Below are 14,685 nucleotides of genomic sequence, written 5' to 3'. Positions count from 1 at the left end.
ACGGAACTGAGTACCACTAAGCTACAAGGCCCGGTGGTAATCCACAATTAATTCTAGAGCTAGAGGTATCCCCATTGATAATATTGATTCAGAAGTTGAGAACTTAGAACCCAAAGCACATTTAGCCGGAGGTCAAAGCCACCCAAACCTATCCTTCATTATCATTGGTACCTACCAAAGAGCTATTTCCCATATGTTACCTCTTTATTCCTTCCTGTCCATTATCTCATTTAATTTTAAGGTTCATCTTTTCTATTCCTTCATTTTGGGTCAAGGTTTTGTGCAAAGTTCCACAAATGTTTCTACTTTTCCGGGATTATTGAACAAGTTTTCTAAATTTTTCAAAGACTTGACTACAAATATGAGAGGCCAAGGAAGGTTTCAGTAGTTTTCAGTTCCCAAACACATAACAGTGCCTCCATAGACATCTGGCAGAAATCTAGAAGCCAAATTATACGTCAAAAGAACTGAATAATTGACATAGTTTGTCATGAAACTATTGGTTGCCTTGGTCTCACAATGATATAATCCTGCTTTTTGGCTATAGCCTATAAGGTAAGGTAAAGTAAAATCCAGCCAAGTCCAAGACTTGTGCTAGAAATTGGAACTTGGGAATCTAACTTCACGCCCCTGAAATAGAAGTGCAAGACACTTTCAAATCATTGCAAGGGAACAGGTGGGTGTGGCCATTAATTGATAATAGCAAACACATTGATCCTATGTGGTCACTGGTCAGAAAGTTTGTAGGAAAAATCATAATATATATATGCTAAGAGATACTAACATTTTTATATTTTTTTTCATAGTTTGATGAAAAGATAAATTGTATTTAAATCACCATCATTTTTATATAATATATAATTGAGATCACTTTTATTAATATCAATTACAATATATTACGTTACTAATTATGAAAAAAAAATAGTACTATAGATGTGAAGAGTGCCTATTATACACACGCTTGTACATATTGTACACAATCTTCAAAAACTAAGTGAAGTCACAATTTTTCTTGTTATGAGAGAGTGTGTATATTATGCGTGCATTAAGTAATATACGCTAAACTTTTTGCCAAAGATATATTATTGTAGACTTATATTGGAGTTCAAAAGCTCTTGGAGGTGAGTCAGATGAGCTTCGAAGTTCTCCATATCATTATGCTAGATCATATGATCTTTCTGCCTGTGCTAGTGTATATTGAATAATTACCCTCCAATTATTGAATAATTACACCAAGAGTGCAAAAACAAACAATTAAGCTACAAATAGCAATACAACCAAAGTAAAACTCCACAGGTCCACAACTATCAAATACAGCCAAAGGAATTTTCCACAAACTACATAATACGTACTTCTTTTTCTTTTTATTGATAAACCCTAATGCCCTATGATTTTTTTATCAAAAAAAAAAAAAGATAATTGAAGCTATTTTAATATCTGATTAATCATCAACCACTTTCAATCCACCTTAAAGTCTCTACAATTACATTGAGATTGGATTTGATAAAAAACACAAAACATATCAAAGAAAAGTTTCCAAGCAAGAAGTTCCGCAAGGAACTTATTATCATCAATTGCTTCTTTAAACTAATGGCCTCATAACTTAGTATCTTACCAAAAGATAAACAGGAATTATGACATTCGCAATTCAACATTTTTATTGTGGCCCGGCTTCTATAATGTTCCTTTAACTACCAAATAATAGCCTTTTTATGACAAAATATTCTTATTTGTGGCATATTAATTAAGACCCCAAAAAAAAAGGTTACGTAAATGTTAGTTGTTTTCTTTCCTTTTTTGAAATTCCTCTCTCTCTCTCTCTCTCTCTCTCTCATGTGTATGTATAAATTATACATACATACATTTGGTTGCTGGATTTTCTTATTGCTTCCGACAAATTTGCAAAATGTGAAACAATACATATGATAAATGATTGATTGTCTTAAGTGTTTAAACAGTTAGAAATTTGTGTGGGTTCCAGTTAGAAATTTGTGTGTGTTCCAGTTAGCTCAACTGGTAAAGTCTTTGATGGGTGAATAAGAAATTTTGAGTTCAATCCCCACCTACACCAAAAATTGATTGGTGTCTTGGTCTGGTAATAAAGAACTATTATTAGGAGCGGACTCTATAGGTTGAAACTCTCTATAAAAAAAAACCGTTAGAAATTTGTGAATTTATTAGTAATATATATTTTAACACTCTCTCTCATATAGACCCTTTCTTAATTAGTGCAACTCAACGAATAGAATTTTCAACTTTTTAAATGGAAAATAAATTGGTAAAGCAGATACAAATTCAAACTCATGATCACCTACTCTAATACGAACTTAAAATAAATAAATAGTAAAAATAAATAAATAGTTTTAAAGTAATATCAACCCAAGAAAATGATAAAACTATTGTATTTATATCTAATATTACAAAATAAGATGTTCAACATATCAAAAATTCAAATGTACATACTTCATATTCAAACATATGCACTTATGTTTTGTGAGAGTAAAACTTTTAGACCCCGATTTTACAGCTTATGCCAATTTTAAACTATTTATAAAATTAAGTCCAATTATTTAAATGATTAGCCATTTGACATATTCATGAACATAGAAATATTAAAGTAAATCCCAATCACATTACAAGCACCCCAAAAACATAGAAAACTCAAAATCAGGCAAAAAACTTTCCTTGGCCTATAGCACCAAATGGTCCACTAATTAAGAATAGTTATAGTACAATTGATTCCTCAAATCTTTTCATCTTATTAGTCAACAGATGTGTGAGTTGAGCTGCCAATCGTAAGACCAAGCCTCCTGCAGGTTTTGGAATTGCTCCAACGATTCCCAAGCACGAAACAATGACAGGAACTCTAAAGGATTCTTTGTGTTTATTAACTTTAATCTCCTCTCATACAATTTGGCAATTTAAGAGGGAAAATGTTTAGAGAAGAGATGGGTTTTAGCTCTAGGGTCTTAGGAGTCTCTCTCTAGCTTTTCAATATGGGAATTGGGTTTAGAATTTCGTGGGAAATGAGGGTTATATATAGAGGTATGAAGATAGGAACAACAAAAAAGGGAATAACAAGTTTATCTCAAGTTTTGACAATCTCACTCAACCAAGGTGAGAGATGAGAGAGAGGCGAGATTGTTGCTTGTGCAACTAATTTTGAAAAAGCTTAATTCGCTTGACCCTTACAATTTCACTCAACTGAGATTCTGTAGACTATAACTCTAATCTTTAGCTTTTGAACTCTTCAACCCATTAGAAATTAACCCACAAATGTACATGCTGCAATGAAATTAAGTACTCAACAATTAGATGTAAATTTTGGCATGAAATATGCCAAGTGCCAACAAACTAAAATCATAACATTTTGAGTTCCCTTCACTTCACGGTTCTATGTGCATTCGTTTTCCATTTAAAGTCTGAAATTTATTCTCAGTCAATTGAACCGTTACCTCAGCATCACCCAAAAAAGAATAATAATAATAATAATATATGATGAATAAAATAAATGGAATGAAAGAATCGTTGTCTCACAAGAAACTCCATTTAAGAGGGGACTTGTTGTATTTGAATTGCTACGACTTCAAATCAGTCATATCTTCTAATTTTTGTGGATCACTAGCTACTATTGGGGATGCTGATTTTAGGTTTAAGAAGTGTTTTATTTATGTAGGTACGTATAAGATATTTATTTATACTACCATAATATAATAGAGAATTTATGCTTCCTATAACGTCCACAGCCCCATGATGTAATTGTGTCGATAAGGTCCCTTCTGATTATATGTGAACTTTCATTATTGGAAACAATTCTATATTCATATGTTTTGATTCTTTTGAACTTTTGAACTCTTAAGATTCTTTTGAAATTTTGTTACGGCCTTTTTAATATTCTATTATCACTCAAAATTTTCTTTACAAAAAAAAAAAAAAAAAAATACTCACTCTTTCCTTTCAAACAATTATATACACGAATGGAAGCCCAGTCACAATTAGAAGCATTTTCTTTTCTAACCTAAGTCATGTTCCTAAGCTAAATCCAAAACGTTCAGGGTTAAAATTAATCTCCCCTCCCCATTATAATTATTGAATTATTCACTCTTTCGGCAAATAATTCAACATTCAAGAGAACAATACTTCCTAGAAATGGGATTGATGTTTGATGAAATATGAGAACTTTTTGTTTTTTATTTTTATTTTTATAAATATTTCTTTTGGATGCATAGCTTTTAATGGAAATAGTGTAGTCCAAGTTTTGGCTAGCCAATGGAGGAGGCCTCCATCTACCTCGACGAATGCCCCTTATTTCTCATTTCTATTATATATAATGATATTTGTTATTAAAAGAAGTATCGTTTAACATATCAAAAAACTACTCTGTTTGTTTATAACACTAATTAGTAGTAGTAATAATAATAGATCATAACCACTACAAAAAATTTTAACCTATTTTGAACATCCTGCTTTGTTGTGACTTGTGAGTTCAAGTGATTGATCTGATATGATCCTTGGAACAACAACATCAACAACAAAAACAATGGTGGATATGATTAACTGAATGCACACTTGTGAATAAGACAATGATGTAAACATCGAGTGATTGACTATTATTGGAGCAAACATGCTAAAACAACTATCGTTTAGATCTTATCGGATGTCCTAAACTCATTTGCATGTGTTGTCATGTTACAAGACCCATCCAAATATGAATCACGCAAAAAGAAAAAAATTGGTGTGGCCAAGCATATGCATTTTGGAAAGTAATGGTCAACATTCAAACAAAATATTAAAGAAATTCAGCAAACCTACAAAAAGGAAATCTGTTTTGCTCATTTCAAAAGGTGTACTAACTTATGGGGGTGATCTTATCTTTGTAGCCCTGCAGCTGGCAATATATTGTCTCTCACTTAGAGATCAATACCCCCAAAAAAAGTTGCTAATCTCCTTTTGTAAATGAGTAATGTTATTCACGTAACATTTTCATAATAGTTGAGTTGATAAATTCTTATTATTTTTTATTTAAATTTATCATTAACATTTTTTTTTATATGACAATTAGTTAAATTAGTAGTTATTTATAAGTATTTTTTTATGATTTTTTTTTTTTTTTTTTACTCTAGACTTGTAGAGGCTCAAGAGTCAAGATAGATTCACAATTTCACAGGAGGATTCCAATTTCCAACAAGCAGAAATTCCTACTACTTGCCACTTTAGACCAGGCAAGGTTGACATATCCCAAAATACCCATTACCGTCAAAGGCAAGCTAAAAAATAATATCAAACACAAGGCTATTTCTGTACTCCAAATTAAATAAAGATAGTTAAGAGGATTAAAGGGCAAAGACCCATTTCCTCAACCAAATAAAAAAAAAAAAGTAAAGAACCACCTTTTTTTTTTTTTTACTTTCCCTTTCCCCAATCACGGAGACCAAAGAGGAAAAAAAATCCTCTCTTATCCCAATCAATCCAACGGTCCAAAACATCAAAAATCTTCTATCAAACCCTCCACATGGCACAATCACAATCCCTCTTCAATAGCTTCTCAAAAAAAAAAAACAATCCCTCTTCAATTGGGCCACATGTCCACCTTCTGGAACCCCAAAAAAAAACTCATACACTACCTCTCGAAATCAAAACCCTACTGCTACTACTACTACACCAGTACACCCCATGACCCAAATAGTACACATTGCCCGACATACACAAAAATAAAAAATAAAAAACGCTTACGTGCCCCTTTGTTGTGTCTAGCACCCGACACTTCTCGCTCTCCCATTGGTTCCCTCGTTGGGCTCAATCAGAAACTCAAGCTGTCCGTGGACCCCACACACCAGTTCTACTCTTGCCTCACTACAGTGCCCACGTTGCCTCTCTCGACCAATCCCACTCTGCGCTGTTCAAACTACTGTAGCGCACGTATCCCACATCACACGTGTCGCGACACCATCTCCCTATAAATATTAAATACCACTAGTCCCAGTTCCAAACTCAAAACCCAGTTAAAAAACGCTGCGTTTTTGCTAGAGAAAGATATTGAGACAAGAGACACAGAAAAGGTGAGAGAACGATGGATGGGAGAGGAGGGTGTTGTATAGCGAGGTATGGTGCTAATGGGGTTTACGATATGTCCAAGATGGATATGATAATGCTAAGGTTCCGGCCAATAGCGCCGAAGCCGGCTGCCGGAGCTGGATCGTCAGGCGGTTCCTTGCCGGAGAAAGCTGACGCGTACGTGAAAAGTGGTGGGAGAGGGAAGAGGAAGTACGTGAAAAGCAATAATAGTAATAGTAGTAACAGTAGTGGAAGTAGTAGCAGTGGTAATACTAATAGTAGTAGTAATAAGCGGTGCAATAGTAAAAAGAGAAAGGCTTCGCTGGAGGTGGTGACTCTGCCTTTGTTGCCGGAGACGCCTGACCGGAAGGACTCGCCGGCGAGGCTGTCTCCTCCGGCGGAGAAGAAAGAAGCAGCAGCTAGGGCTAACTTGCCCGTGTTGCTGAGCTTTGACGGGAAAAACAATAACAGCAACAACCAGGTGGGGTTTTGGTCATCAGATCGGACGGTGGTGATGGGGGTGGGGTCGTGTGTGATCGTGGAATGTGTGAATGACACGTGGACGGTGGATGGGCAGCTAGGGAGTACAGATGAGGAGAGGAGGATGAGTTTGGAGAGGGACACGTGTCCCGGGTTTGTGTCTGATGGGTTGGGGAGGGTGACGTGGACTAATGGGGCCTACAGGAAGATGATGATGATGGGCCATGATGACCATGATGATCATGATCATGATCATCGTCAGCATCGTGAGGTGGCGGTGTGGTTGGTGATAAAGGAAGAGAGTTTGAGGGAGATAATGGCGAGAACGCTGAGCTACACGTCGTTCACGTGCAGGGTGAGGCTGGTCCAGTACGACACGTGTGGGAAGGAGAGGAGCTCGATCACACTGCCTTGTGATGTGTGGAGAATGGACGGTGGTGGTTTTGCATGGAGGTTGGACGTCAAGGCCGCCCTCTCTTTGGGTCGCTAAAAGCCGTCTGATTCTGATCATTAACATATATATATATGTATAACAAGTACTAAGCTTTGGACCTATGGAACCTTTATTATTACTCTTTTTTTTCTTTTCATAAATGTTAATATTTTTGGGCTGTTGATGATGATGTATCTTCTTTTTTTTGTTCAACTTTTTACTGTTCCTCCACGTTCTTGTCTCTTAATACCTAGCTATTCCTGGTGTTTTGTTGTGTTTTAATCTGTATGACTGTTATTTTGTTCAGAAGTGAATTTAAAAACTAATTCTCTCATGTAATTTTGTAGTACCTTTGTTCTCTGTCATTTGGTATTATATTATATATTGTGATTCGTGACTTATATTGAAATCACATTTAAACTATATAAAGGGACTTAGTTATGGTGTAGATAGGGCCAGAGGGGACTAGTTTTCATTGGGTTCTAATAGTTTGGAAAGTTAGTTTTTGCAGAGAGAGAGAGAGAGAGAATATTGTTAAAAAGCAAAGAAAGAATGGTAGATTTTGTAGGGGAGATTGGGAATAGAGAAATGAGTACATGTGTACCTATTAGGAGGGACAGGTGGATGAGAGAAGTTGGGTGTGTAATATTAATATATTGAGATCTTTTGAATAATCTTTTGTTGGCTAATTGGCTGGTGAAGTGGTGAGGTGATAGGTATGATCACTTTGCTTTTACTGTGTTTGTTCTTCAACTGCCTCCTCTCTCAATCTCTATTGCACCACGTAGCTGCATGAACATCGTTCTCTCTCTTCAACCCTTTTTTACTTTTCCCCATAAATGGGGTATATCTTACTATCTTAGCTTATAATCTTAGTTTCAAATATGGTATCGATGCCTTGATTTTCTGTGAGAGATTCTTGGATTCGGATCTTAGTGATGGATTGACGAATATTTTCTTTTCTTTTTCTTTCTTTTTATTTTCTCAAAAAAGAAGTAAGGAATAGGAAAAAAAAAGAAAAAAAAAAAGACATTCATTTTAGTGAATATTGAATAAATACTAGTTAAACCCTTTTATTTAGTGAGTTAACAAATAAAGTTAATAGACATTTTTTAATACTATTTTAATGGAAAATATTAAAAAAAAAATTGTCCAAAAAATTAATTATTTTTTTCATTTTCTTATAAAGGGTCTGGATTAAGTTCAGTGCTTCTTGTGTACTGGACCCGATCAAATTGTGATACATGTTTAAAAATAGATACGTGTCACCATCTCAATGGGTCCAGTTTCATTAGACACTAACTCAAACTGCTCCCTTTAAATTATCATTAACTTTTCCCAATAACAAAATATTTCTAACCATAAAATCTTGATAGTAAGGTGAATGTGTGTTGTCACAACACTCACTATAATAAATCCTTTATTTTAGAGTGGGGTGGTAAAAGATAAAAATGAGATGATGTTTTAATTAATCTAACAATATAAGATTGATTGTTATTTATTTATAATTTAATAGTTACAATAGGAGAAGAGTAATTTGAATCTAAGATGTTTTTGTTAAAAATACAAAGAAATGTCATTTGGGCTATAAAGCTCTTGACAGATCAATGGCTATTAGTAAGTAATTTAATTTGAGCTAAGAGTGCTTTATTAATTGTATATAGTAGCCATTGGAAACATGCACATGTATTGCTTGTGCAATCCAATCTTATTTTATATAAAAATAAATAAAATATTGAGTTTAGTACAAAATGTTTAAATGAATATGATTTAGAAGTACGTATATGATAATATATTAATATAGGTACAAATCTAATAAGGAGAAAATGTGAATAGATTGGTACGGGTTTTGTATCTTTTACAAAAAGTTGTGTAGGTAGATTGATTGGACTCTTTGTGGTCCAACATTTCCGTAATATGCCACGTGGGGGGAGCTTGTACCAATCGAATTAAGCCAAGTCTAGATCTAATTCTAAAAGAGCAATTCTTTTGAAATAGTTCAAACTTCTCATCAAAAAAAAAAAAAAAAAAGAAATAGTTCAAACTTTGATGGGTGATGCCTTAATAATTTAATCAAATCCTCTCTAGCTGGATCTACCGGTTACAGAAAAAGGAGATAAGAACTCTTAAGAATTTAGAAATGCCATTTTCTCGAAGGTCATTTTTTAAGTCTTTCTAGACCTCTTTGAAAAGTCAGGTAGTGAGGTAGGTAAAATGAAACAGGACCAAAAACACAGAGAAAGGCATAAATATGTCATTTTACTCTTATTTTTAAGTGGGATTATGGGTTTAAATACCTATCATTTGTAAGTCCAAATCTTCTGTCATACTTTTCCTACTTTATTTTATATTCTACCAATAAATATTTGTCACGTGTTAGCTTAATTAATTAAATATTATCATTATTGATTTATTAATACTATAGTTATTAATTAATGATGGTGTTTGATTAATTAGGTGAACACGTAATAAGTATTTATTTGTGGAGTATAGAGTGGAGTAGGAAAAGTGAAACAGAAGATTTAGACTCATCATTTGTTAGGTGACTTAATAATATATGTGTTAAGCTTGATTAGTTATCATCCATTCATCCTCAATATCATCATCATCATCATATTATATACTTAATGTATAAGATATTGAATGATAAACACTTTCTAGAGTGAGCCAAGTTAGTTTATGATCTTATTGTTTCTATTATAAATTGGTTTTAGTTGTAAAGTACAGTTTAAACTTGATTCAGTTGTTATTTTTGTCCCTAAAGTTTTACTTTGTGATATTTTTGTTCTTAAAGTTCATATTTGTTGCCAAATTCATCTTTCCGTCCATAAACAATCATTAGCCATTTAAAACTATATTTTTTTATAATACTTAAACTATGAAAATCCTTTAAATAAAAAGCCACACTAACACCTAAGATTTTAAATATAAAGAAATCACTAAAGTGGAGCTCCATCAATGGTGAAAACCAGACAAAGTGTACCCATATCACAAAATATACTCTATAAATCACTCTTGACCAAACCCATAAACACTACAAATCCAAATTGAACTCACAAAACATTCCGCTACCCCCAAATCACCACATGCAAACCTCCCAAACCAAATAACTAGCACACATTCACCATCTTTGATAAAAATTACAATCACCTTGCTTAATTTGCCTTCCAAAGCCCTACTCAATTACCACACATAAACCTTTCAGCTGCCACTGATCTTGAAACCCTATGTTGTCAATGAGCATTTTTGTTGCACTACAAAAAAAATATATATATATATATATATATATATCTATCCCAGTTGTTAAGGGCCCGTTTGTTACCGTTATTTAAACAACATTATCACTACAAAAAAAATATATATATATATATATATATATATCTATCCCAGTTGTTAAGGGCCCGTTTGTTACCGTTATTTAAACAACATTACACGTATTTTTACACATTTTTTTACCCACGCGTATTTTCAAAAAATACAAATAACGTTATTAAACCCGACATTACCAAACGAACCCTAAAAGTACCTCAATACAACCTAAATAGGCTATGCTAGTGGTTCCTATATATGTGTTGGGCTTTGAGTGACATAATAAACTCGATTGGACTGTTATGGCAGTTTGATTAATTAACCAGCATTGTCTTAAGTCTTGAAATGTGGTCTTGAGTTGAAGGCTTCGACAGAAAGACTACAAGTGAAAGTGAGAAGAATCCAAATAAGTTAAACTTGTCAATTAACCTTTGTAAGAGATGGGGTCATGGTTGTTAAAATCGGGATCCTATATAAGATCGTTGAAGGTAGGTAGGATCGTGAATCGTAGGATCGGATCGTAAATCGTAAGATCCTATATTATTTGAGGAAAAAAAAAAAACAAATTGGTATGTTAAAATTATACATTCATAAAAAAATCAAAAATTTGCATCCATTTGATATAATTACCATACATCATTACATCAATTTATAGGCATCATTTAAGATGTCAAAAATTTCAAAACGTAACACTCTATTGGAATGTAATTTTTTGTTTGTTTTCAACTAACACTCTATCTCGCTACATTAGTATAGCAAAACTTGATTTATTGGAATATTATTTTTCATTTGGGTCTAACTGAACCTTCTGTTAAGTTAAAAAAGATTACAAGAAACCAAAATTGTTTGGAATTGTCAGAATCATACGATTCTGAACGATTGCTAAGATCCTTGAAAGGTTTAGATCGTTTTAGGCAGGTGAGATCGTAAAATCGTAGGATCGTACGATCCAGATCGAGATTTTGACAACCATGGATGGGGTGGTTTCGGTAGTGTCTTAGGGTGGCAAAGAGGGAGAGAGATAGAGAGGTAGAGATGGAGAGAAATGAGATGAGAGATTTGGTTTTTGGCTAATGTGTCATTTTTATTATATCTTTAATCTATAAGAAAATTATATATGTAACTTTAAAAATTGTTTAAGAAAAACTAAATAACATTAAAAATTACTTAAAAATAATTTACGCCAATTTGTGCCAAAATAATGCTGATTTGTTAATGAATACAAATCATCAATACCATTTTTTGTGTTTCATTTTATGTTCCATCAATCACAGCTTGCTATATATTTGTTTAACTTTCTTTATAAAATAGCCAAAATTTAAAATGGAAAAAAATAAACACATGATAAATTGTGATTAAAGGAAAATAAAGTGGAACACAAAATATTTTTTTTTGGAAATTAACGGTTAGGATCGATTTAATAGCGGCGGGCAACGAGGTCCGTGTGTGCCTATATAATGCGTACTCGCTTATTAGCGATCTCACGCATTTTATAGCATTTTAGTTTTTTTTCTCTCTCTTTTCTCTCTCTCTGTCTCTCTCTCTTCGCTTTCGCTTCGTGTTTTCGCTTTCGCTTTTAGGAGGCTGAAGAGAGAAAAAAAAAAAAAAAAAATTGGGGGTTTTTGGAATCTAGGGTTTCGGTGGTGGTGGTGGTCCGCCGGAATTGGGAACGGCTGTTTTGCTTGCGCGCGCGCGCGAGCGGAGATAGATCCAGGTTTTGAAAATTGGATTCTTTAGCGAAGCAAAATTCTAGGGTTTTTGTTTGTTTGTGTGTGTTAAATCTTTTTTGTGATTTTTTGTTCGCATTGTGTTTGTGCGGTTGGTGCAATTGAATTCGGATTTAGGGTTTACATTTTTTGGGGTTCGAGGGTTTTGTTTTGATTTTTTTTTCTTTCTTTTTTTTTTTCTTTTTTTTGAAGTTTTGGATTTGTTGTTTTTGTTGTAGGTTTGGGATCGAGAGTTACCAAAAGTGGAAAATTTTCTAGGGTTTTTGTGGGGTTTGCATTGCTTGGATTGGGTCTGTGAAATTTGTCACGATTAGGGTTGTTTTGTTCCCAATCGTAATTTATCGTATAGTGGATTTTGAGATTGGTTTTGCTGGAGAATTAAGAACACTGTTATACCAAAAAAAAAAAAAAGTTTAAATTTGGCATACTATTATTTATTTTTGAGCTGGAATGTTATTGAAGAGAACTGAACAAGTTGAGCTCTTTTGGGCTAAAGTTTTGTTTTTGAGATCATTTCTGAGGATTAAGGGAAATTACCCAATTGGGTAATGATGGGATTGTCTTAAATTTGATTCAGGTTTTGGCATTATTTGGCAGATTTGGATATCTGGGAAATTTCTGAAAGATTTGTCAAGGGGGAAAATTGCTTATTGTCACAGTTGATATGTGCAGTTATTGGAGGTTTATCTTATGGCACCCACTGTTCCTATAGAGTTCATTGGGCAGAAAGAATCGACCCAGTGTTCACATTTGCAAGTAATGGGGAAGTCAAGGAAGTACTCTAAAGGGCTTTCCACTGGTTTTGTTCCAGATTACCGTCATGCTGTTGTTGAGACGATGGGTGAATCTGAAGGGTTTGGTACCTCAGGACGTGTAGGTGTGGTTTCTGAGGATTCATATGCCCCTAAGAGGAAATGCATTAGCTTGAATGCGGATGGTTATGATAATATTGGTATCCCCATGGAGGTTATGTCTATATCAAAGATGTCCCGGACTGAAAGGAAGGAGTTAGAGTTTAGGTTGAAAATGGAACTCGAACAGATCCGGGTTCTTCAAAGGAAAGTTGCTAGTATAAGTGCAAATCCTATTTTACTATCACCGGCTAGTGATATCCGGAGCAGTAGCGATGGGCAAAAGAGGCCTCCACTAGATGTTTTTCAGAGGCCATCTGAAGTTGCAGCCCCACATGGCAAGAAACGGCCTCCTCCAGGACGTAATGGTTCCCGTATGAAAAAGAGTACATCGGGGCGTTTTGAAACTGTGAAAGGGGCTGCACCAGCGAGCATTTCCAATGATGCGTTAATGGAAAGATGTAAGACATTGCTGGAGAGTATGATGGCACATCAGTTTGCTTGGGCATTTAATGAACCAGTTGATGTTGTTAAGTGGAACATTCCGGATTATTTCACTGTCATTAAGCATCCAATGGATTTGGGTACAATTAAGAGTAAGATGGCTTCAGGTGAATATACCAATCCAGCAGATTTTGCTGCAGATGTGCGGCTTACTTACTCGAATGCTGTGACTTACAACCCTTCCACAAATGAAGTTCATCTTATGGCCAAAGCACTAAGTAAATTTTTTGAAACAAGATGGAGAACTATTGAGAAGAAGCTTACAGTTAGGACTGATGAGAAATCACAGCCTTCATCAAAATCCGTTCTAATAGAAAGTGAAACTACTACTCAAATTCCACCTGCTAAAACGAAGAAAACCCTGGCACAGAATGATGCTGGTGTTAAGTCAGAGCCTGCTAGGCAGATAATGACTGCTGAACCAAAGCAGGTAATGACTGCTGAGCAGAAGCAGGAAGTGGGTGCAGATTTGCAGGCTTTGATGGCAGAGTTGCCCGAAAATATTGTTGATTTCTTGAGACAACATAGTGATGAGCAAACCGATGAGGATGAGATTGAAATCGGTATTGATGAACTCAGTGATGATACCCTGTTCACACTAAGGAAGCTTTTAAATGACTACATGCTGGAGAAGCAGAAAAACCAGCAGAAAGCCGTACCCTCTGAAATGGAGGTATTTCTTTCTTTCTTTCTTCTTTCTTTCCTGCTTGTATTTGTCTTATTTGTTTATGCAACTTTTATCTGATAGTTGTTTGCTTTGCTTGATGCAGCTTAATAATGAGTCAGGGATTAGCAATTCATCGACACAACCATTTAAAGGTTATTTATTATTTTTTTCTCTATTCAACTTTATAACCGAACAGCTGAAAATGTATATCAGGCAATGGCTGTATTAATTCTAACTCCATTCATATTTTCAGGCAATGACCCAGTTGATGAGGATGTGGATATTGTTGGTGGTAATGATCCTCCTGTTTCAAGTTACCCTCCAGTAGAGATAGAGAAAGATGCAGCAAATAGAAACAGTAAATGCAGTAGTTCAAGTAGCTCCAGTAGTGATTCAGGCTCTTCATCCAGTGGTTCGTGTTTCTGTGTACTGTTCATTTGTTTTTTGGTTTCACAATTTGCTTTCAATTTACTGAAATTTGGAGAGTGGAGTAGAGGATTTCCCTGTAAGCTTATCCATTTTAGATCAGTTCTCATTTGAGAGACGTATGTTTGAAGATATTATGTACTCTATAGTTTGTATACACACTTTGAAACATATTATGTACTCTCTAGCCAAATTTGAGATTTGCAACCCCCTCCCAAATCCCACCACCCCCCC

At 34.5% G+C, this 14,685-nt stretch overlaps 2 protein-coding genes across 3 annotated transcripts in view; both read left to right on the top strand.

Annotated features, from left to right (window-relative positions):
- The first annotated feature begins 5,975 nt into the window (after positions 1-5,975).
- LOC112021193 (uncharacterized) lies at positions 5,976-7,311 on the top strand. The gene has a single exon (XM_024053762.2). It carries the CDS (start codon positions 6,071-6,073, stop codon positions 7,022-7,024), a length of 954 nt encoding a protein of 317 aa, XP_023909530.2. The 5' UTR covers positions 5,976-6,070; the 3' UTR covers positions 7,025-7,311.
- A 4,436-nt stretch (positions 7,312-11,747) lies between these two features.
- LOC111995086 (transcription factor GTE10) overlaps positions 11,748-14,685 on the top strand; it is a 7,233-nt gene continuing 4,295 nt past the window's right edge. The window contains exons 1-4 of one of the 2 annotated variants that reach the window (XM_024026981.2): positions 11,748-11,990; positions 12,601-14,031; positions 14,129-14,177; positions 14,279-14,437. In XM_024026981.2, coding sequence (XP_023882749.1) covers positions 12,694-14,031; positions 14,129-14,177; positions 14,279-14,437 — 1,546 coding nt within the window. In that variant the 5' untranslated portion in view covers positions 11,748-11,990; positions 12,601-12,693. Of the gene's footprint in view, positions 11,991-12,221; positions 14,032-14,128; positions 14,178-14,278; positions 14,438-14,685 lie in introns of both variants that reach the window. The other variant, XM_024026979.2, reaches the window with a different exon arrangement.

The sequence above is a fragment of the Quercus suber genome, unplaced genomic scaffold (genome assembly GCF_002906115.3).
Source record: "Quercus suber isolate HL8 unplaced genomic scaffold, Cork oak 2.0 scaffold_24, whole genome shotgun sequence".
Taxonomy (NCBI): Eukaryota; Viridiplantae; Streptophyta; class Magnoliopsida; order Fagales; family Fagaceae; genus Quercus; species Quercus suber.
This window is presented reverse-complemented; position numbering and strand designations above follow the sequence as displayed.